At 40.2% G+C, this 21,409-nt stretch overlaps 2 protein-coding genes across 2 annotated transcripts in view; one reads left to right on the top strand and one right to left on the bottom strand.

The window, feature by feature from the left end:
- Positions 1-1,959: 1,959 nt before the first annotated feature.
- Positions 1,960-10,310, bottom strand: RIDA (reactive intermediate imine deaminase A homolog). The gene is made up of 6 exons (XM_019973983.2): positions 10,111-10,310; positions 7,858-7,963; positions 6,233-6,287; positions 4,948-5,016; positions 3,782-3,837; positions 1,960-2,567 (listed from the first exon to the last, which is right to left on the bottom strand). The coding sequence occupies exons 1-6, from the start codon at positions 10,173-10,175 to the stop codon at positions 2,505-2,507; spliced, it is 414 nt and encodes a 137-aa protein (XP_019829542.1). The 5' UTR covers positions 10,176-10,310; the 3' UTR covers positions 1,960-2,504.
- A 49-nt stretch (positions 10,311-10,359) lies between these two features.
- POP1 (POP1 homolog, ribonuclease P/MRP subunit) overlaps positions 10,360-21,409 on the top strand; it is a 36,839-nt gene continuing 25,789 nt past the window's right edge. The window contains exons 1-5 of the mRNA XM_019973982.2: positions 10,360-10,474; positions 16,631-16,771; positions 18,231-18,398; positions 19,602-19,777; positions 20,967-21,215. Coding sequence (XP_019829541.2) covers positions 16,633-16,771; positions 18,231-18,398; positions 19,602-19,777; positions 20,967-21,215 — 732 coding nt within the window. The 5' untranslated portion in view covers positions 10,360-10,474; positions 16,631-16,632. The remainder of the gene's footprint in view (positions 10,475-16,630; positions 16,772-18,230; positions 18,399-19,601; positions 19,778-20,966; positions 21,216-21,409) is intronic.

Below are 21,409 nucleotides of genomic sequence, written 5' to 3'. Positions count from 1 at the left end.
ATGCAAGAGATTAAAAGGTGAAATTTAGATGAAGTGTGCAAATTCTATAACAAGGTAAATGACCAAAATCTGAATGTTCCCATTACCATTAAAGAAATTGAATCAGTAGTTTAAAATTTTTTCCCAAAGAAAATATCAAGCTCCAACAGTTTTATAGGTAAACTCCATCACAAGTTCAAGGATATTTACAACAATGAACTCTTATGTAAAAGAAGAAAGCCATTTTCACAGATGAACGTAACTGTAAAGATCCTAAACAAAATACCTCATCCTGAATTTGAGTGTATGAAATATGTTATAAATATGTATGTTGACCAAGGTGAATTTATCTAGGAATGAGAGTTGGTTCTATACTATAAAAAACTCATTACTATGGGTGTATTTTACCATTATTAGCAAACTAAGTGAGAAAAATCGTATGATGATTTCATTGTAGTTGTTGCTAAGTTGTGTCTGACTCTTGGGACCTCACGGATTGTAGCCCACCAAGCTCTTCTGTTCTAGGCAAGAATACTGGTGGGGGTTGTTCAGTTGCCCAGTCATGTCCGACCCTTTGCGACCCCATGACTGCAGCATGCCAAGCTTCTCTGACCTTCACTATTTCCCAGAGTTTGTGCAAACTCATGTCCATTGAGCCACTGATGTCATCTAACAATCTCATCCTCTGTCATCCCCTTCTCCTGTCTTCAATCTTTCCTAGCATCAGGGTCTTTTCCAGAGTTGGCTCTTTGCATGAGGTGGCCAAAGTATTGGAGTTTTAGCTTCATTATCAGTCCTTTCAATGACTATTCGTGGTTGATTTCTTTTAGGATTGATTGGTTTTATCTCTAGTCTTCTCCAGCACCAGTTTGAAAGCATCAGTTCTTCAGGCTTAGCATTCTTTATGGTCCAACTCTCACATCTGTACATGACTACTGGAAAAACCATAGCTTTGACTCTACAAACCTTTGTCAACAAAGTGATGTCTCTGCTTTTTAATATCCTGTCTATATTTGTCATGGCGTTCCTTCCAAGGAGCAAGTGTCTTTTAATTTCCTGGCTGCAGTCACCATCCACAGTGATTTTGGAGCCCAAGAAAATAATCTGTCATGGTTTCCACTTTTTCCCCTTTTATTTGCCATGAAGTGATGGGACTAGAGGCCATGGTCTTAAGTTTTGTTTTTTTTTTTTCTTAATGTTGAATAGTGCTTATGACATTCCTTTGAAAAGGTGCAATTATTATCTTTCAGCAAACTGAGACTTAAAATAGGTTAAATAATTAGCTGAAGGTCATAGAGCTAATAAGTGGTAGATCCGGGCCTTGAAGCCTATTGGAATTACTCAAAAGTCTGTGGTCTCAAAACTGCTCTTCAGAAGTGCTTCTAACATTATCTTTTGGTGACAAACTTTACAAATTAGCAAGACATTTCTAAGACAACTTGAAACAAATAGGTATATGTAAAATGTTACATGTGTAAGTAAGAATGTTACAGCACCCTGATATGATAATTTTGTGGAGCAATGGTTAAATCACCTAAGGTATATCTACACAAAAGAAGAGTCTGCAACAGCTTTAAAAATGAGGTGGATCAGTCTATATGGAAAACCTTCAAGACAAGAAAGCAATCTGCAGAATAATATATACAGTAAAGCTCCATTTATATAAACAAGTCAAAACCAAACTAGATGATCAAGTATGTAATGGATATAAAACTATCTGCTGGTTACACTCAGAATCCTCAGCAGTGGTGGTCTTTGGGGAGGTAAGTGCAATCGACAGTGAGTGAAGGGAACTTTTAACTTCTCAAATCTATAAAATTCTCTGTTGGAATTTATTCTACAACAGGAGGTATTCATGTAGTAGTTTCTATGTGAAAAGACTTCAAAGAACAAACAAAATGGTTACACAGAGCCTTTACAACAGTGTAAAAATGTAAAGTCAGGAGTAAACTGAGAAAAAAAATAGTGGGAGTTTAAACCTCATGGTTTCTTCACTTTTATTTAGGTAATGTAATTTAATGCATACATTAAACTGTTAAAAAAATCAGTAAATGGAATCACACCAAGGAAAATCTGCATGCTATTTCCACTAGAAAAATATTATCTATATAAAATTTGGTCCAGTTTCTTCTCCTTTATCTCTGCCATTCAAATTTAAATACTTTAATTTTATTCTAGCAAAAATCACATATCTGACATAATAAAATACTTCACATCATTAAATTAATAGGGTTTAGTTGAATTAGGTGTGCTCATCTTTCCTATGTTATTTCTCTACTTTTATTCTTCTGAGTTAACTCAGTAAGGCATGTCTGTTTTCCCACATCCAGCAATACAAGTGTTACAGAAGTATAATTTGTAACATTAGTAACTAGATTCATCATTAATCTTCAATTCATGTTGTTTCCCTTATTATATGGTATTTCCATATTTCTAGATATTTCAATCTTACACTTTCCAACAAGGATTAAGCCATTAGTTTAAAAATACTATTAAATTTCCAGACTAAATAACACTTGGCCCACTTAGAGTGATGCTGTCGTGAGAGGTCCTTGCACAGCTATTGCTTCGATCTCAACACGGCCTCCCTGTTGGGAAAATAACACAGATTAGGAGAGCATCATAATATCTACTGAAAACATATGCATTTTTTAACATTAAACTTTTCAAAGAAGGAAAGGAGGGGGCACATTCACCAAGAATCACTAAGAAAAGGCTAGGCTACCGTGCCCAGCATGTTCATTTATGTTAGCTTGTGTGATTCCCCTAGCAGCTCTGTTATCAGGGTTCTCTCAGTGCAGAGGATGATACACTGAAGCTTAGAAAGGTTGTTTAACCCATCCCAGAACACAAAGCCAAATGGCAGAGGTTCAAACCCATGTCTTATGTCAAGTTCAGAGCTCCTTCTATCTCATTCTGCATCTTAATAAATTTGATAATACTGATCATTCCAAGTAACAGTCAAAGCAACAAAAATACCATTCACAGAAGCTAAATTTCTTTGGTGCAAAATTTCCAGAAGTCCATGAGAATTGCTTCTTTATAGGTAGAAATATAGTGCTGCTAAGGGGCATAGGAAGTGCTTCTAGTTCAATTAGAAAACCAAAGTAAGAATGGTAAGAAATCTACGAGCCATTGTTTTTCAGATGATTTTTCCTAATGGAAAGCTTAGTATTGTCTTTGGCCACACCATACAGCTTGTTGGATCTTAGTTCCCCAACCAAGGATCAAACCCGAGCCCTCGGCAGTGAAAGCGCGGAGTCCCAACCACTGGACCGCCAGGGCATTTCCTAGATATTTTATTATACAATAGAAAATTAAAATTTTAACTGTAGAACTCACAGACCTGGCTCAATTTATAGTTGTTAAGTAACAGTAAAACAATACAGTGGCTGTTTTACTTCTCATAGTTTAAGTAAAATGATTCTGTTGTATTCACATTCATGTGTGGCCTTGATTTTTTCTTTTTTTAAAGATTTATTTATTATTTTTAGCTGTGCTGGGTCTTCACTGCTGCAAGGGCTTTTTGCTAGTAGTGACGAGTATGGGCTGCTCTCTAGTTGCGGTGCACGGGCTTTTCATGGCGGTGGTTTCTCTTGTCGTGGAGCACAGTATCTAGGTACGTGGGCTCAGTAGTTTTGGCACACGGATATAGCTGCCCCGTGGCATGTAGGATCTTCCCAGACCAGCGACTGAACGCATGTCCTCTGCATTGCCAGTGGACTCTTACCATTAGGTCACCAGGGAAGCTTGTAGCCTTGATTTTTAATTTTCTTAATTTTTAAGACAAATGTGTACTTACTTTGGGCAAAGCAGCAACCTGGTAAGCAGCTCTCGCAGGAAAACTACTCTGGAAATCTAATTTAAAAGAATTTCATTTTAGTTTTTTCAGATACTATATTGTAATTCAACACTGCAGGATCAAGAATCTGGTAAGTAATTCAGATCTATGTCAGTTCTTAGATACAAGCCAACATTGGAAAAAAGAAGCTCATGTTCATATTTGTTTGACAAAATACTTTGCCATGAGTCCCACAATATTTAATATTCTTAAAAATATCTTAGCTTTCTGGGAAAAAAATGAAAATATACACTCTTCAGAATCTGTTCTAACATGCATGCTTACATGCTGTATTAACTCATTTAAAATTCTAACCTTACAAGATGTTTTCCACATTTAGGATATGAGGAAACCAAGGCACAGAAATATTAACTAACCAGTTAATGGTTCTGAGAGAGCAGGACAGATCGTGGCTAGACCTCATCACACCAATAATAAATGCAGTCATGTCTTGAAAAATGATTAGGAGAGTACAGAAAACCTGAGAAGGATGTAATAAAATTAAGCTTAAGGAAAAAGGATTTGTCTGGTTGTGCTATGTTTTTCTAGGGAATGCAATAGAAATAACTTGGATCTTTTTCAAGGGGACACACTTTGTGTTTCTAATCAGCTGTTAATTCTTTCAGGACAGGATCTATGACCATTTCTTTAACCTCGCCCAACATTCTTAATGTATTGTTGTTGTTTAGCTGCTAAGTTGTGACCCCATGGACTGTCGCTCACCAGGCTCCTCTGTCCATGGGATTTCCCAGGCAAGAATACTGGAGTGGGTTGCCATTTCCTTCTCTAGAGGATGTTCCCGACCCAGAGATCAAACCCACCTCTCCTGCATTTGCACGCGGATTCTTTACCACTGAGCCACCAGGAAAGCCCTTCTTAATTTATAATGGACACTTATTAAGGTTAATATATATCTTTTTTAAATGTTTATTTATTCGGCTATGTTGGGTCTTAGTTGCAGTGCATGGGCTTAGCTGCCCTTCAGGATGTGGAATCTTCTGGGACCAGGGATTGAACTCACATCCCCTGCACTGCAAGGTGGGTTCTTTACCCCTGGGCCATCAGGGAAGTCCAGTAGATACACTTCTCTTTAAAATGGAAAATAGTAATAAAGCCAAATAACTTACATTGTTTGTAGACATCGTTGACAGTACTGAAGTCATTTATATCAGCCAGCAAAACAGTTGCTTTTACCACTAGGAGATATATACATTGTCATTAGGTTTGTTTAGTTATTTGGTCTGATCTAAAACATGACTTAGAAAAATGGTAGTGATGAAATAAAATTCACATTTTAAGGCAAGACAATAAAAATGTTAACATAAAATTTCTTTTCTCTGCCAATTTAGTCCTCCTGCCTCCCCTCTAGTGTGCACTGGGTGTCTTCATAGAGCATTAGCCAGACCTCTTCAACAACAGAAATACCTGTTCAACCATAAAGTTCAATTCTTCTTTTGCTGGTGCTGGCCATGCAACTCCCTAGACCATAACATAACTTACTTATAAGCTTATTCATGTCACTAGCTATATTACCTGTGTTCTATTTTGCAAGATTGTTTCTTGCATTATCAAACGTGACCAAGTCTCCAGTAAAAATAACTAGATGACGTGAAATTACTGACCTAAAATACAGTTCTTCAAGATCGATGATTATAATAGTTGTACTCTAGATATAGGAAGCAGCAACAAGAGAGACTTGTTTCCTGGCTTCTGGCTACTATTAACAGAGCTTTAGTCCACTAACAGCACACTGAGTGACATATCAACTAAGTCCTCACCTGACTTGGCAATGATTGAAATTAAGATCAAAAGGGAGCATCCAGTTCTATAAGAATCAAGTCATAGCCACTGTAGTCGCTGACCTACAATACATCCTGAAAGGAATTCAGGAAGAAGATCAGGATAAGGCACTTCGTGCTCTAGGGAAACTGGCAGAACCGGCCCCCAGATAGATATTTTTTGGAGAAAATGTTATGAATCTAGTTTTACATATGTTTCCATACCTAGCACTAAAACCATTAACTTAGCTATCTGTTCCTCACGAATAGCACTAACCTTCTGCCAAGATTTGGGCCAGGTCATGTATATACTGGCCTCTCCCCTTACCTCTTCAGAATAGTCCTCAGAGCTTTCTGAAAGACTGTCTGCCAGGTATCAGTCTTAGGTTGGGTCAAATAAAATGTTCCATTTTTTCCCTTAGATTGACTAACTGATTAATTTTTTACTGATATTATGTATATGGCTCTAGATCCACTATATTAATTTTTCATTGGTATTGTGTCTATGGGACTGAAACTCAGCCAACTTCAAACAACAAAAGATACAGCAGGACATATTATTAGATGCCATTTGTTCTTTAAAAAGACCAAAGAAATATCAAAAAGAAATGTGAAATAATTTCAAGTTGCTCACCATTCGTGAAGTCACAGCCTGCTGCTTTCAGAATTTCACCTATGTTTGTAAGAGCCTGTGAACCAAGGCAAGAAAGCCCTTAGGCACTAATGTTACATCGAAGATTTAACTCAATTCAGTTAACCATCTTTTACTAATACTTCCTATGTTGCAGAAAAATCTTCCTTTTCTAGGAAATTCACTCTTCATAAGCCACCTCTATACAAGTAAACTGCCTCTTGGCTTTCTTTGATGGAGTGAATCTTTCTGAAATATAGTGAGAATTTGTCTCTTTTTGTGAGGAGAAAGACTGAAGTCTCTTCCTCAATGCTAGAATTGTGAAATTCTCAATGTCAACTAAGCTAAAACAGAAATAACTACTTGGGCTCCTAATTCTGTATCACTTTCAGGAAAAGTATGAGCTAGTAAGCATTTAAACCTGTTTTCTTTGAAGCAATATTTTTAAAGAGGTTGTTTCCTTTTTCTTAAAAAACAATTATTAGTAAATTTTGTGTATGTTTGACACTTCAGCCTTTGGAAAAACATTAGTTTTTCACTCTGTCCTTAATTTATTGTTTTTCCAATTCACTCTTCCACTTTGGTCACATTATAGTAGTTGATGATTTTAAAAAATTTAACCTTCTAAATGGGTTATACATGGATATGGCAAAAAATTGAAAACCTACAAAAAACATATACAGTGAAAAGATGTCTTTCACCCTCACTCTCCCTCCCGAGCTTCCTTCATCAAAGGCAACAACTAGAAAACTGTTTCCAGTTTCTTGTATATCCTTCCAGAGACAGCCAATGCCTATACCAGCATAAATGTATATATCCTTAGACAGAGACACACACGGTAGCTTATTGTGCAAGCTGTTCTGTATCTTGGTTTTATTATATAACAATTTATCTGGAAGATATTTCCATATCAATTTAGCTGTACAGATCTAGCAGGATTTCTTTAGCTAGTTCCTCATGATGCACATTTTAGGTTATTTTCTACCTTTGGACATCACAAATGACTCAGTGAATGTACTAAATGATAATTTAATTCTATTTATTGGATTAGAATTATACTCCCATCCTTACTAATATTTTTAGAAAACATACTGCATACTGCATGTAACCTTTGATATTTCTCTCTCTCTAACAAACATTGATTTTTACTTCTGTGGTGGTGGATTATTTTTACGGTCACTGGCCTAAAACAATTTCCCAACTCATGCGGAAGTGGCAAGATGTTTTCACAATTCACAATTGCTTTCACAATTTCCTTCTCATTTCACTGAAATATAACTTGAGATATAACACTGCATTAGTTTTAGGTAAATAACATGATGATTTAATACATGTATGTATTGTGAAATGATTACCACAGTAAATTTAGTTAATACCCAATAATTCAGGTTTAAAGTCACCTTGGCAGGTAAAATTTTTTTTTTTTTTTTTAGGTTGTTAAATGATTCATCACACTTAGAACTTTCTATTGATGTAAAACTGTTTTACGTCAATAAGTCAACAGATAACTTAAAAAGCATCTATCTGATAATCTCTGTAAAATAAATGAGCCAAATGGATTCTTAATATTCCTCAATATGATGAAAAAGAAGTAGAAAAGGGAACTTCAAATGTGGAAAATGACTCACCTGTTTAGCCTCTTCTGCCACCCCTCCTGGCACAAGCTGTCCACTTGCAGGGTCCATGCCTAGTTGTCCTGAAATGTAAATGGTCCTGTCGACTAACACAGCCTGACTGCAAAGAACAGAAATCCAAAATGTGTAAAATATAAAATGTAAAACTCAATGCTAAGAGATTTCTTTGCTAAGATACAAAAAGTACAAAATACAAAATAGTAATCGGACTTCATGGAAATTAAAACCTTTTGTTTATTGAAAGTCATCTTTAAGAAAATGGAAACCCAAGTCACAAATTGGGAGAAAATATTTGTGAAACGCTTATTTAACAATGGATTTGTATTCAGAATATATAAAGAACTCTTATATAATTCAATAATATAAAGACAGACAACCCAGCAAAATACTGGACAAATGATCTGAACAGACACCTCGTAAAAGAAGACATACAAAGAGTGAAGGAGTAATGCAAACCAAAGCCACTCCACCATACCACTACACACAATAAGGCATGACTGATAATAAGCATGGATGAGGATGTGGAGAAAATGGAATCTTCATACTTTGTTGGTGGGTATGCAAAATAGTACACACACTTTGGAAAGTAGTTGGGAGTTTCTTAAAAACTAAACAGGGAATTCTCTGGGTCTGGTAGTTAGGACTTGGCACTTTCACTCCAGGGGCTGGGTTCAATTCCTGGTCAGGGAACTAAGATCCCATAACCGACAAAAGAAAGCACTGCCAAGCACTCAAGAAAATAAGTAATGAGACAAGGTTAATCATTGCTGAAGGGTCAAGAAGGATACATGGCTTACTTTCCGAACTGATCATTTTTGTAGTAACTAAATATTAGAATTAGTAACAAGACCACAGGGAAAAGCATAAGCTACACTGAGACCTGAAAGAGAGCCAAACAAATCAACTTTCAGTTCAGTTCAGTCGCTCAGTCGTGTCCAACTCTTTGCGACCCTGTGAACTGCAGCATGCCAGGCCTCCCTGTCCATCACCAACTCCCGGAGTTCACTCAAACTCACGTCCATCAAGTCGGTGATGCCATCCAGCCATCTCATCCTCTGTCGTCCCCTTCTCCTCCTGCCCCCAATCCTTCCCAGCATCAGTCTTTTCCAATGAGTCAACTCTTCGTATGAGGTGGCCAAAGTACTGGAGTTTTAGCTTTAGCATCATTCCTTCCAAAGAACACCCAGGGCTGATCTCCTTGAGAATGGACTGTTTGGATCTCCTTGCAGTCCAAGGGACACTCAAGAGTCTTTTCCAACATCACAGTTCAAAAGCATCAATTCTTCGGTGCTCAGCTTTCTTCACAGTCCAACTCTCACATCCATACATGACCACTGGAAAAACCATAGCCTTGACGGACCTTTGTTGGCAAAGTAATGTCTCTGCTTTTGATATGCTATCTAGGTTGGACATAACTTTCCTTTCAAGGAGTAAGTGTCTTTTAATTTCATGGCTGCAATCACCATCTGCAGTGATTTTGGAGCCCAAAAAAATGAAGTCTGACACTGTTTCCACTGTTTCCCCATCTATTTGCCATGAAGTGATGGGACCAGATGCCATGATCTTAGTTTTCTGAATGTTGAGCTTTAGGCCAACTTTTTCACTCTCCTCTTTCACTTTCATCAAGAGGCTTTTTAGTTCCTGTTCATTTTTGCAATTAATTCTCTCTTAGATAAAAAGTCCCACCATTGTTTCTAAACATAAAATCTACCATTTTAACCATTTTAAAGTACACATTTCAATGGCATTAAATGTTTAAAAAATTTTTGATAAAGAGACCTTAACTTCACTTTAAATTTAGAAGTAAAATCTGTTTTACCCCATTTCACGGTTATTCAGAAAATAAGATACTTTCATTTCTAATGTCCTACTTCCCTATATTTTGTTCAACATGCTCCCAACTTTCCTCTTTTATTTCATGACGTCTCCCCTCATATCTTTTTTCCTTTATAACTTTAAATACAATTGGTAATTTTATAACACAATTGGTATTGAGTCTCTCGGTGCGTAGCCTGCTATGGTTCAGTTCCAGTGGGCACAGTGAACCCCGAGGCCCGCAGCAGCTCTAACCTGGACTAGCGGCTGCCGTCTATGGGGTCGCACAGAGTCGGACACGACTGAAGCGACTTAGCAGTACCAGCAGCAGCCCAAGCCCCAAACCCCCACCCCACACGCCCCGAGTGCCCGCCCCGGGGTCGCCACCCCAGACGCCTCGAGTCCTTCTCGGCTCCCACAGCCCTCCTGTACCTGTAGGGACCAATGGCCGCGGGGGCTTTCGCGGTGCTGATTATCTTTCTGACCAGAGACGACATGGTTAAACCCTTTTCCCTTGCTGCCCCTCGGAAACAACTACGCAGAACTCGGTTCTCGCTCGCTCTTCACCTGACCAGCCGGGGCCAGAATCGCTGCTTTAAAGCTTGGCCGGGGATTCGCTCGGCATTCTGGGAGTTGTAGTCTCCGTGCGACTCCGGGCCACGTGGAGGTCGCGGTCACACTGGCGCATGCGCCCTCCAGTTCGCTCTCCTCGCCCGGCGCGTCGGTGGCTGTGGCAGAACCTTGTCATCCGGACTAGGTGGGGAGTCCTGGTTTCTTCACACTGGGCGTCTGGCAGGTAGGTCGTGAGGGGCTGGCGTCCTCCAGGGATCGCGACTGTGAGAAAGAGTGTGTGGCCTCCCACTGCGGGTGCCCAGTATTGGCCGGGCTCCTCTTGGATTGTCCTCACACCCAACTATAACCTACTCTTCTTCCCTTGCTGCTAGCGCTGGGGCCCTTCTTTCCGCTTGGCACCTCCTACTTTTATCAGAGAACTGGGGTCACGTCTTGGTGGGTGTCAAGCCAAAAAAAAAAAAAACACGAAACAAAAGGACTCAATGAAGCCAAAGGTCAGAAGGAAGGATTTATTACTTGCTTCAAGTGAGGAGAATACCGGGGATCTTTCCCAAAGCAGTGTCTCCCCAGCAGAAAATCCGGGACCTTTTAAGCTAAAGTAAGTTAAGTCGCTTGAGTCGTGTCCGACTCTTTTGCGACCCCTTGGACTGTAGCCTGCCAGGCTCCTCCGTCCGTGGGGATTTTCCAGGCAAGAATACTGGAGTGGGTTGCCATTTCCTTCTCCAGGTTTTAAGCTAGGAATACATGCATATTCATGAAGGGGCTCCAGCGGAAGGCAGTTCAGCATAGACTTGTGGCAAAGGTCAACAGAGTTTTAGTTTTAGTGGGAGAGACGGGGTTGCGGGAGGGGGTCATAAGAAAGGTCAGCATCGTCATCCCAGTTGATCTGATGATTGAGTGCCCGAGGGGGTTCAAATTCTGCAAAACAGCTGGAGAAAATGTTTCAGGCTACTCTTGGTCATGGAACTAGAAATGGGAGTTTACAACTGATTTTTATTACTGGTACTTCTCCTGCCTGATAATAGTTGTTTTTTTAGGTCCCTTTCAGCTGCTCAGTCAGTGTCCTACTCTCTTTGAAACCCCATGGACTGTAGCCTACCAGGCTCCTTTGTTCATGGGATTTCCTAGGCAGAAATCCTGCATGGGCTGCCATTTCCTGCTGCAGGGGATCTTAAGATCGTTTTTTAAGGTCCATTAAGATCATTATTACTGAGCCATGCTGTTCAGGGACAAGCCTTGTGGCCAGGCTTAGATCACAAAATGGCTTAGGCAAGAAATGGCTTCTCTAATGCTAAGAAAGCCTTGCCTGGTTGTTTTTCTGGGGACCCCCTACTTTATCTGTTTACACTTAAGCCCCTGTGATCTTGAGCCCACTCTGTCTGTCATTTCTCTGCATTGCCCCACCAGGCAGAGGCTCTCCTAGGACTGGGCTTGCACTCTCTAAAGGAATAAGATGGGTGATTCGGAGAACCTTGGGGAGACTTGGCACTGTTCACCTCCTCCCTGCCCCCTCATGCTTCCTCCTCTGGAGAGCCCCTCGAGATTTACAAGATGTCTCTGCAGAAGCCTAGTGACTGGCATCTGATTTCAAGTAGGAGATTATTGATCTCGGTGCAGCAAATGGCCCCAGAGCGGTTCTCTTGGCAGATATTCAGTCATGCAGTATCAGAAGCAGTGGTACTTGGCTAAATATTTTTTACTGTTAAAATATGCATTATAGGCACGTTTCACTTCTTATTTTACGCATGCACATGCATATTCAACAGATATATATATTGAGCCCCTGCTTTGTGCAAGACACTCTGCTAGGTCCTGGAGATGCGGCAGTGAAAAAGACTGGCAAAAATCCCTGTCCTCCCCTGCTTCTGAAACAGAATCCTCTGTTTTCCACCTCATTTTGTTCTACATACTGTGGGGTTTTGGCTTTCCAACTCTGACTCGAGAACCTTCAGAGCTTTTTCATTGGTTTAGAGTTTTTGCCTCCAAGCCTTGCCTACTCAGTTTTGTCCTCTCCTGCTGTCTCTTTCCACTCTAGTTATCCAGAGTCCTCACTCCTGAAGTCATGAAGCAGATTCTTAAATACTTTCTTCCCTAAGTTCCAACTAATGAAATCTTATGGTCTCATTGACTTTTCTTGTAGATTCACACTTTTTCTTTCGCTTATCCTGTTTCCTGTTGTGCTGTACTGCAAAATTTAGTCTTTTAAAATAAAAAAAAATTTCTCTTTTTTAGTTCATTTTAGACCCCTGTGTTGTGTGTTAGTTGCTGCTGGGGCTTTTCTCTAGTTGCAGCAAGTAGCGGCTACTTGAGTTGCGGTGCGCAGGCGTCCCACTGCAGTGGCTTCTCTTGTTGCAGAGCACAGGCTCTAGGGCACACAGTCTCAGTAGCTGCAGCTCCTGGGCTCTAGAGCACGGGCTCAGGAATTGTGGTGCAGGGGCTTAGCTGCTCCTCGGCATGTGGGATCTTCCTGGATCAGGGATCAAACCCAGGTGTCTTGCATTGGCAGGAGGATTCTTTACCATTGAGCGACCAGAGAAGCCCTTTCATCTTTTACTATATGTGATCTTATTCTCTAACTGTTTTTAAGAATGGTGAATAGAGCCAGACTGCCTGGTTTGAATCCCCGCACAATCACAAGCTGAGTTTCACCTCTCTGTGCTTCAGTTTTTTCATTTATGAAATGAGGGTAGTGCTAGTACTTCCCTCACAGGGTTGTAAGAATAAGTAAGTAAGTATGAGTTAAGGCATGGGGAATAGGGCCTGACACACAAAGTTCTCAATAAATATTGGTGCTTAAGATGAGTAATTCTTTAAGGAAAGAGGCCACACCCATGTGCTACTTTGGTATATACACAACCCAAAGCTATTAACCACATATAGGTACCCCCCAAGCTTATTAAATTTGATTAAACTGGATAATTAGGAGGTGTTTTTAATTTACAAAACACTTCACCATATGATTTTCAAATAGGCACTCTCTTGAAGCATTACAGATAATTAAACTTGAGTAGTATTGGAGAAGACTCTTGAGAGTCCCTTGGACTACAAGGAGATCAAACCAGTCAATCCTAAAAGAAATCAGTTCTGAATATTCATTGGAAGGACTGATGTTGAAGCTGAAACTCTAATACTTTGGCCACCTGATGCAAAGAACTGACACATTGGAAAAGACCCTAATGCTGGGAAAGATTGAAGTCAGGAGGAGAAGGGGATGACAGAGGATGAGATGGTTGGATGGCATCACCGACTTGATGGACATGAGTTTGAGCAAGCTCTGGGAATTGGTAGTGGACAGGGAAGCCTGGCGTGCTATAGACCATGGGGTCGCAAAGAGTTGGACACAACTGAGCAACTGAACTGAAGTAAACTGGAAATATTAATATTTCTTGTGAAACAGCATGCCTGTGTTCATTAGGCAGATTTTATTAAGTCTGAGTCACCAGTTTTTTAGGGTAAAATAAGTCAGAGATCATCTGTTTAATTCCCTGGTTTTCAAACCAGATTCTACTCTACCAAGGGTTGTATCTGATCAGCCAGGGGATAATATGCTGGATGGGAAAATATGACATGTTCAATTTATGTGAATATTTGAGAGAAAACACTTTTATAAAGCCTGGCACATACTTAGTGCTCATTGAAGTTTTGACTAAAATGGCTATGAAAACAAAACTGTGACTGTTGGGAATATGTAAAATTCACATGAATGTTAAAGGTAATGTTAAAGGAATGTTAAAATTCCTGCTGGAAGCTATTTTAAACTAAATCCTCAGGCTTCATAAGGATGTATTCTACATTCATTCTCTTCTAGCATCAGAACTGTTTGAGAATCCTTGCTAGTTCAATCTGCTCGTTTTCTACTCTCAAACCTAAGCTCAGAGATATGATTTCTGGTTCCTAAATTTGTTGTCCCAGCCAGGGCTCCCAGGTAGTGATGTGTTTTACTGGTTAAGTTCTGATTCAAGCATGTGGACTGAACTGTTTTGTAGGATAATTTTGAATGGTTCTTAATACAGTCAGACCTTCACTAGTCAGTGAGTTTTGCAGAGCTCTGTTTACTTACTACATATTTTTAAGTTTGGAAAATATTTTGGAGTGTAGATCAAGTTGTTTTTCATGTAAGTGAAAACAGAATGGAGTGAGAAAGTGAAATGAGATACATTTCTGTGACTTCATTTTTTATTTAAGAGTAAGAGTTACCATTAACTGAGCCCTTAGTTTATGCAGAGCCCCATGCATTGTGTTGGGTACATTACCTTACAACCATTTGTAGATCATTCCCATTTATAGAAAGGGGGACCGAAGCTCAAAGAGGGAAAATCATTTTCCTAAGATTATATGACTAAAAAGTGTTACGGAAGATATTTGAATCCAGGTCTTTCTCACTCTGAAGTAAAGGCTCTTAAACACTCTGCCACATAGATTGCTCTTGATTTTTATGAAGTATTGAATTGGAAAGAAGATAAGTGAATTTAATTCAATGGCACTCATCGGGTGTGGTGCAAATCCTGATGTGAATTTTGAAAGTTTGTGCAGGTGGTCAGCATAGTGATTGGGGTAACACTGCTGCCATTTACTAGACAGGGATCAGGGGTGTTAGCTGTCCTGCAGTGTATGATACCTGACTCTGCTTTGTGTAAAGTAGTGGCTGGATGGATTTAATATGTACTGAGTTTTCCAGGAATACAATAAAAAGGCAAGATTGAACTTTAAAAGTAGGATTTGTACTTTACCAAAGAGTGTTTACGAGTTTAGGGAACCACGTCGCCAGTGGCATTACTGCCCTAACAGGTACTAGTATACACCTGCATCTCTGCCTTTGTGGTTGTCGCGGGCGTGTAATTCTATGTATCAGATCAGATCAGTCGCTCAGTCGTGTCCGACTCTTTGCGACCCCATGAATCATAGGTGTGAGTAAAGGCTAGTATTAAAACATTTAAATGCTTGGAGAATAGCTTGGTCGTGGCTGCACTGAGCCTTCCGGCCTCCTAGTGTCTCCTTCCTGCAGGACGCTTCCCTCCCTACAGTCAGCAAGGAAAGAGTTAATGCCTGCCCTTTGGGGGCTTCTAGGCTCCGCTCCGCTCCAGCTCTGCAGATCGTGCCCATGCCTCTGTTGGCGCCTGTGTCTGTGATTATCCCCCTGGGTTAAACATACCTCTGTTTCATAATGTCATCTAGTTATGTGAAATACTTACATACAGAAAAGAAATATTATTTTAGTTACTTTTGGGCTTCCCTTGTGGCTCAGCTGGTAAAGAACCCGCCTGCAATGCGGGAGACCTGGGTTCGATCCCTGGCTTGGGAAGAGCCCCTGGAGAAGAGAAAGGCTACCCACTCCAGTATTCTGGCCTGGAGAATTCCATGAACTATGGTCCATGGGGTTACAAAGAGTCGGACACAACTGAGCGACTTTCACTTCACTAATTACTTTTAGTTCTCCCCTACATCACAATGAGGGCACATATTGTAGGACTTGTTTTGATAAAAGTTATGTGTCTAGTAGGTTATGTAATTAATGAATTTCATTTAAAATAGAAGACAGGTGTTTCAAGCTCTTCAGTAGAAGAAAGGGGCATTGAATTTGAGAGCTGAGAACCGCTGTGGAATCAAGCTCCACTAGGTTTTTGTCCCTTTGTCTTCTTACTTCAAATTGAAATCTTTTGCAGTTCTAAATTAAAGGTACAGCTGGCCTCATCTCAGTAGTAGAAATGAAAATGTTAGTAATTTGTGTTCAGTTTTTGGTGAGGGTGTCATATTGGAATAGTGTATTTCGTTTTTCATTGATTCACGTGGCTCTTGTTTCACTCAATTTTGATAAACTGTTTTAGCTAACTAAATTTTTTTACAAGGGCACAGGGATCTTATCTTCATTTTTCATCCTGCCAACAAACTTTATGCAGTGTCAACCCTGGTGCGTGACTCGATTATTTGACAGTACAACACAGTTATTTTTTTCTGTTGAATTAAAAGTTTTTGGTGTTAATGCCAGTCCCTCTGGTTATAAATCCCTGCTGTAGCTCAGTATCATAGTAACTTTTTTTTTAAGTTTTTTTTTTTTTTTTTTAATGTGGACCATTTTTAAAGTCTTTATTGAATTTGTTACAGTGTTGCTTCTGTTTTTATGTTTTGGTCTTTTGGCCATGTGATATCTTAGCTCCCCGACCAGGATCGAACCCTGGCTTCCTCCACTGGAAGGCCAAGTCTTAACCACTGGATCACCAAGGAAGTCCCCTATGATAACATTTTGGTGTCATTAACCCATCTATAATAGATGGAGATGTATTATGTTGAAGATTCAAATTCTAAGTCACATGAACATTTATTCATTAAATTTATTTTTTATTTTTGAAATGTATTTCAAAATTTATTACTTTCTTTCCAGAAATGTCTAATGCAAAAGAAAGAAAACATGCAAAGAAAATGAGAAACCAGCCCACCAATGTGACTTTATCCTCTGGCTTTGTGGCTGACAGTGGAGTAAAGCACCATAATGGAGGTGGAAAACCTTTCCAGTCTCAAAAAGGTAAGATACACATGGTACTCGCTACACTCGCTTCCCTATGGATCAGATTGCTTTCATCACTCCTTTTGGTAATCATCATCTAAATGATGGAGGAGCTAGATTAAAAATAGATACAGTTGACCCTCATTATTTGCAAGCTTTGTATTTGCAGATTCCCCTAGGTGCTAAATTTGTAACCCCAAGCTTAATCCTCATGGCACATTGGTGGTCATATCAAGAGTGGGAACATTTTTGATTCCCCTGATGTAGGTATTTCCAGTGGAGTTCCCAGTGCCATCCTGTTTGACCTTCTTACCAGAGGAAGGATTCTGATGGGGCAGGGCCGTGTAGTGTAAGAAACTCCAGCTGTCACGGGGTTTGAATGCCGATTGTGCGGCAGCCCCAGGCAGGTCACTTAACACTTCTGAACTTCATTTTCTCTTTGGAAAAGAAAGGAAAGGCTGAGTTGTTCTTACGATTTAAGACTGTAATCTCTGAGATACATGTAACTCACATACACACATGGACACATACATGTTTTCTCTCAGAGCAAGGGCTCAGTGTTCACTCGTTCACTGTTGGCTGTGACTTTCTAGAACATAGCAGCTGGGAATAATGAAAACTGGCTGTACGTATTTTAGAGCTGATATATTTTATCTGTACCTTAACAGTTTATTAAATGACACTGGTATGTTTCTTGAAATACACTGCCTTTATCATGTCAGCATTTAATTTTTGTACTGATTTTAGAAATCTTATAAGGTGATGTGAAGGGGATAGCTGTTTATTAGTCAGCAACAGGAAATAGAAAATAGATTGAGATGCAACACTGATGCCCAACAGGCCGGGTGAGAAGCCTTAACACATATCTCATTTATGTCTCACAATGACAGACTTTGCAACATGTTTCTTGATTATAGGGCCTTAATAATTGTCACCACAATGGAAATAAGCAGGAATGCAGTGAAATTCTCTACTGATCTTTCCCTGTGTTCACAGAGAGGGATTTGATGATATCTTGAAGTCAGAATGGTTTGAATGCCCAGGCATATGTATAGAAATTGCCTTTATTTCTTGCTTAGCATAGCTGCTATCGATTGGAGTGTAGCAGAGAATTAAGATGAAAGACTAAATATGCACAATCAGGTGAACTGTAGTATTTAAGGGAACTTGGGTGTAAAATTCACATTGCACTATTTATATAGAGAAAATTTCCCTTGTATCTGTTATATCCAAGGTTCTTCTGTGTGTCACAGGGACATGGTTAGCTAGCATGCCGCCTCCTAGCTGTGTGACCTCGGGCAAGTCAGTTCACCTCCCCACCTGGGAGCCCTCCTCCTGCAGGGGAGGACAGGAATAGCCACCTTACAGGGGGGTTACAGGACTAAAATCCCCATCAGTGTTGTCACCCAACACTCTCATCCTTATCTCTGATAAAAGTGACCTGTTTCTTCTTGTTTTCTTTTTGAAAACATACTAGAGTCTCATCCTGGAACTTCCCGACAGCGGCAGACCAGAACGACCCACCGTCCGCTGGCCGAGTCTGATGTAAAGGAGCAGCCTTCCTCCAGGGTAACCTTTAGAAAAAAGGGAGGATGGAAAGCAGGTCCCGAGGGCACTTCTCAGGAGATTCCCAAGTATATAACCGGTAGGTGTTTGTACGGAAGCCAAGCGTGATTGGACTGTGAGCTCTGTTTCTCCTGCAGCCAGATTTCTAGTGCCCTCTGGTAGCTCAGGTGGTAAAGAATCTGCCTGCAATGCAGGAGACCCTGGTTCGATTCCTGGGTCTGGAAGATCTGCTGGAGGAGGGATAGGCTACCCACTCCAGTATTCTTGGGCTTCCCTGGTGGCTCAGCTGGTAAAGAATCCGCCCGCAATGCTGGAGACCTGGGTTGGGAAGATCCCCTGGAGGAGTGACAGGGTACCCACTCCAGTATTCTGGCCTGGAGAATTCCCTGGACTGTGTAGTCCATGGGGTCTCAGAGTCGGACACGACTGAGCGACTTTCACTTCAGGCGTGTCTCACCTGCAGCCTGGACTCACTGCCTGGGCCTGCGTGCTCTCCCCGCCCCCACTCGCCATCTTCTTAGAGGTCCTGATTTGTCTTTTTTGTCTTAAAGTTGTCGTTGGCACCACTCCCTCCTTGTTAAAAAATATAAAATGCCATCCATACTCTTCAGCACGCATCTCCAAAGATGCACTGAACCAAATTCAGTGCAGTCTGAGGGCAGCCAAGGCCTGTAAGTTCCTGTCTCCAGGCCCTTTGTTGCCTCGTTCCCTGATGCCCCCTCGTTACCCTCACCCCCACTACCTCATAACCCTGTATTCTTATGGTCTCTATGCCTTCCTGGAGGAATTCACTTAAGTGTCTCCAGCACTTTGTTTATTCTTTAGGAAAAAAAAAGTCTATTTTTCAATAAAACTAAAAATACTTATGGTTATATATTTGTAAAAAAGCAGACACTGTTAAGGAAGAAAACCCTTGGAATCAAGACTAAGATTTTGTTTTTTCTTTGTTTTCTGGTGGGATTATAACACTTAAGAACAGTTGTGATTATATTGCATGTAGCCTTCTGTTTTAAAAATAAAACCTTTTAAGCTTATTTTTTAAACTTTTTTTTCTGATTAGGAAAGTAGAACTGAATCCTTGCAGAAAACTTGAAAAATATAAGTTGAAGGACAGTTTCCCAGTCATGTAATACAGAAATAACTACTATTGGTATTAATCTATTAGGGGTTAGGGTAGTGGATGAATTGTAAGCTTGTGTATTTAAAAATCTTTCTGAAATCTACCAGGAAAAGTATTGATTCAAGATGAGTTTTTAAATGGCATTGCTATTTCCTTCAACAGCTTCTACTTTTGCTCAAGCCCGAGCTGCTGAAATCAGTGCCATGTTGAAAGCAGTGACCCAGACATCTTCTAATTCGCTGGTTTTCCAGACTCTGCCACGGCACATGAGACGAAGAGCCATGAGCCACAATGTCAAACGCCTTCCTCGGCGGTTACGGGAGATTGCCCAGAAAGAGGTATGAGAATCCCTTAATGTAAATGTTTAGGTTAGTAGTTCTTTAAAGAAATTGAGAAGTATTAGCCTGATAGAATTTATTAAAATGAAAACTAAGAAACAACATACTCATTTTGCAGGTTTATCATTACCTTTCCCCCCTTCACCCCATACCCCCCAAATTAGCAGGCTGCTGGATATTATAGCTACTTTTAAATATAGCATTTGCAGCCTCTCTCTCTTTATGACGTTAAACAGTTGGTATTCCCCAGTCAGATTTAAAATAAATTTAGACCTTCTTACTAGATAAGTAATTTAGCTCTGCACTTTGGAATGTGACCAATCTAGAGCTGAAAGGTTAAAAGATTGCCTTTTGTCCTTTTTAAAATTGAAAACTTGAACTTGGATTTAATTTTTGTTCAAGTCCTGTTGTTTTTGGCTTTACCAAAATTCTTGGTTTGGTCATTCTATGATTGTCTAAGCACCTTATGTCTTCATTAGTTGATTCAAAATTTCTTTATCAAGTGCCTTCTAGGTATTGGCATGAAGCTGGTGGTGGGGTTAGAGTCTCTTAAGGTAAAATCTTCTTAAGGGGCCCACACACTAATGGAGAAGAGTTTTTCCCACAGAAGTTTAGCTTAGCTATGGAAGAGAGGAAGAGTGAAAACTAAACAGGAATTTGGTACTTTCTAGATTTCATGAGAAGTCTGTTTCCTCATGATAGCATTTAGCCTTTGTCTTTCAGTACTTAAGTGGTATGAATTGTGTAGGTTTTTCCCACTTTTATATTTTTGGTCCTTAGTTTTGGGTTTAATTATGATCTTAGAGGTTAAAAAAACTATAGAAAGACAACAACGAAGAGCTAGCATTTATTCTTTATTGCTGTCTGATATTGATAGCCACACATCAGTTTGACTTACTATGTTGAACAGTTTGTAAATATTCTGATCTTCCCAGGCCCCAAAGTTTGCCCAGTTCGTGAGTGATAGAACTGAGCTTCCTTCCTAGGTTTGCCTTTTCCTAAAGTCTTCATTCTTTCTGTGACCTCCTCTACTTTCGTTGGAAAAAATCACCAATTAAAAAATTGCACAAACTAATGGAGTCCGTAAGGTATTTCACTTCCCCTAAAATTAGCTGTTTGAATTCCTAACACTTAACTTTGTTTTGAGATGGTCACAAAAGGGGATCTGCCTGTCTTCTTGAAACTACAGGCAGAGAAAGCAGTTCATCAGAAAAAAGAACACTCAAAAAATAAGTGCCATAAAGCTCGACGATGTCACATAAACCGCATACTGGAATTTAACCGGAGACAAAAGAAGAACAAATGGCTGGAAACTCACATCTGGCACGCGAAGCGGTTTCACATGGTCAAGAGGTGGGGCTACTGCCTGGGGGAGAGGCCGACAGTCAAGAGCCACAGAGCCTGCTACCGGGCCATGACGAGCCGCTGCCTCCTCCAGGTAGGCTTCCGAAGCCGGCGGCTGCTCAGCGCGCTCCCCTCTGTTTCTGTTTAGACTCTTCCCCACCCCTTTAGAAGAGTTCTATCTAACATGATGTATTTTAGAAATAATTACTGGGCGAGAACCATTTTGCTAGATGCTGGAGTTGAAGCAGCCTAAAGTTTTGCCGGGAGACTGACAATCAGATAATTAGC

Source organism: Bos indicus, chromosome 14, assembly GCF_029378745.1.
Source record: "Bos indicus isolate NIAB-ARS_2022 breed Sahiwal x Tharparkar chromosome 14, NIAB-ARS_B.indTharparkar_mat_pri_1.0, whole genome shotgun sequence".
Lineage (NCBI taxonomy): Eukaryota > Metazoa > Chordata > Mammalia > Artiodactyla > Bovidae > Bos > Bos indicus.
This window is presented reverse-complemented; position numbering and strand designations above follow the sequence as displayed.

Coding starts and splice junctions, on each gene's coding strand:
- RIDA (XM_019973983.2), bottom strand. CDS start 10,175: ATGTCGTCTCTGGTCAGAAAGATAATCAGCACCGCGAAAGCCCCCGCG. Junction 6,288..7,857: donor TGGCAGAAGAGGCTAAACAG/GTGAGTCATTTT, acceptor CTTGGTTCACAG/GCTCTTACAAACATAGGTGA. Junction 5,017..6,232: donor AGGCTGTGACTTCACGAATG/GTGAGCAACTTG, acceptor TATATCTCCTAG/TGGTAAAAGCAACTGTTTTG.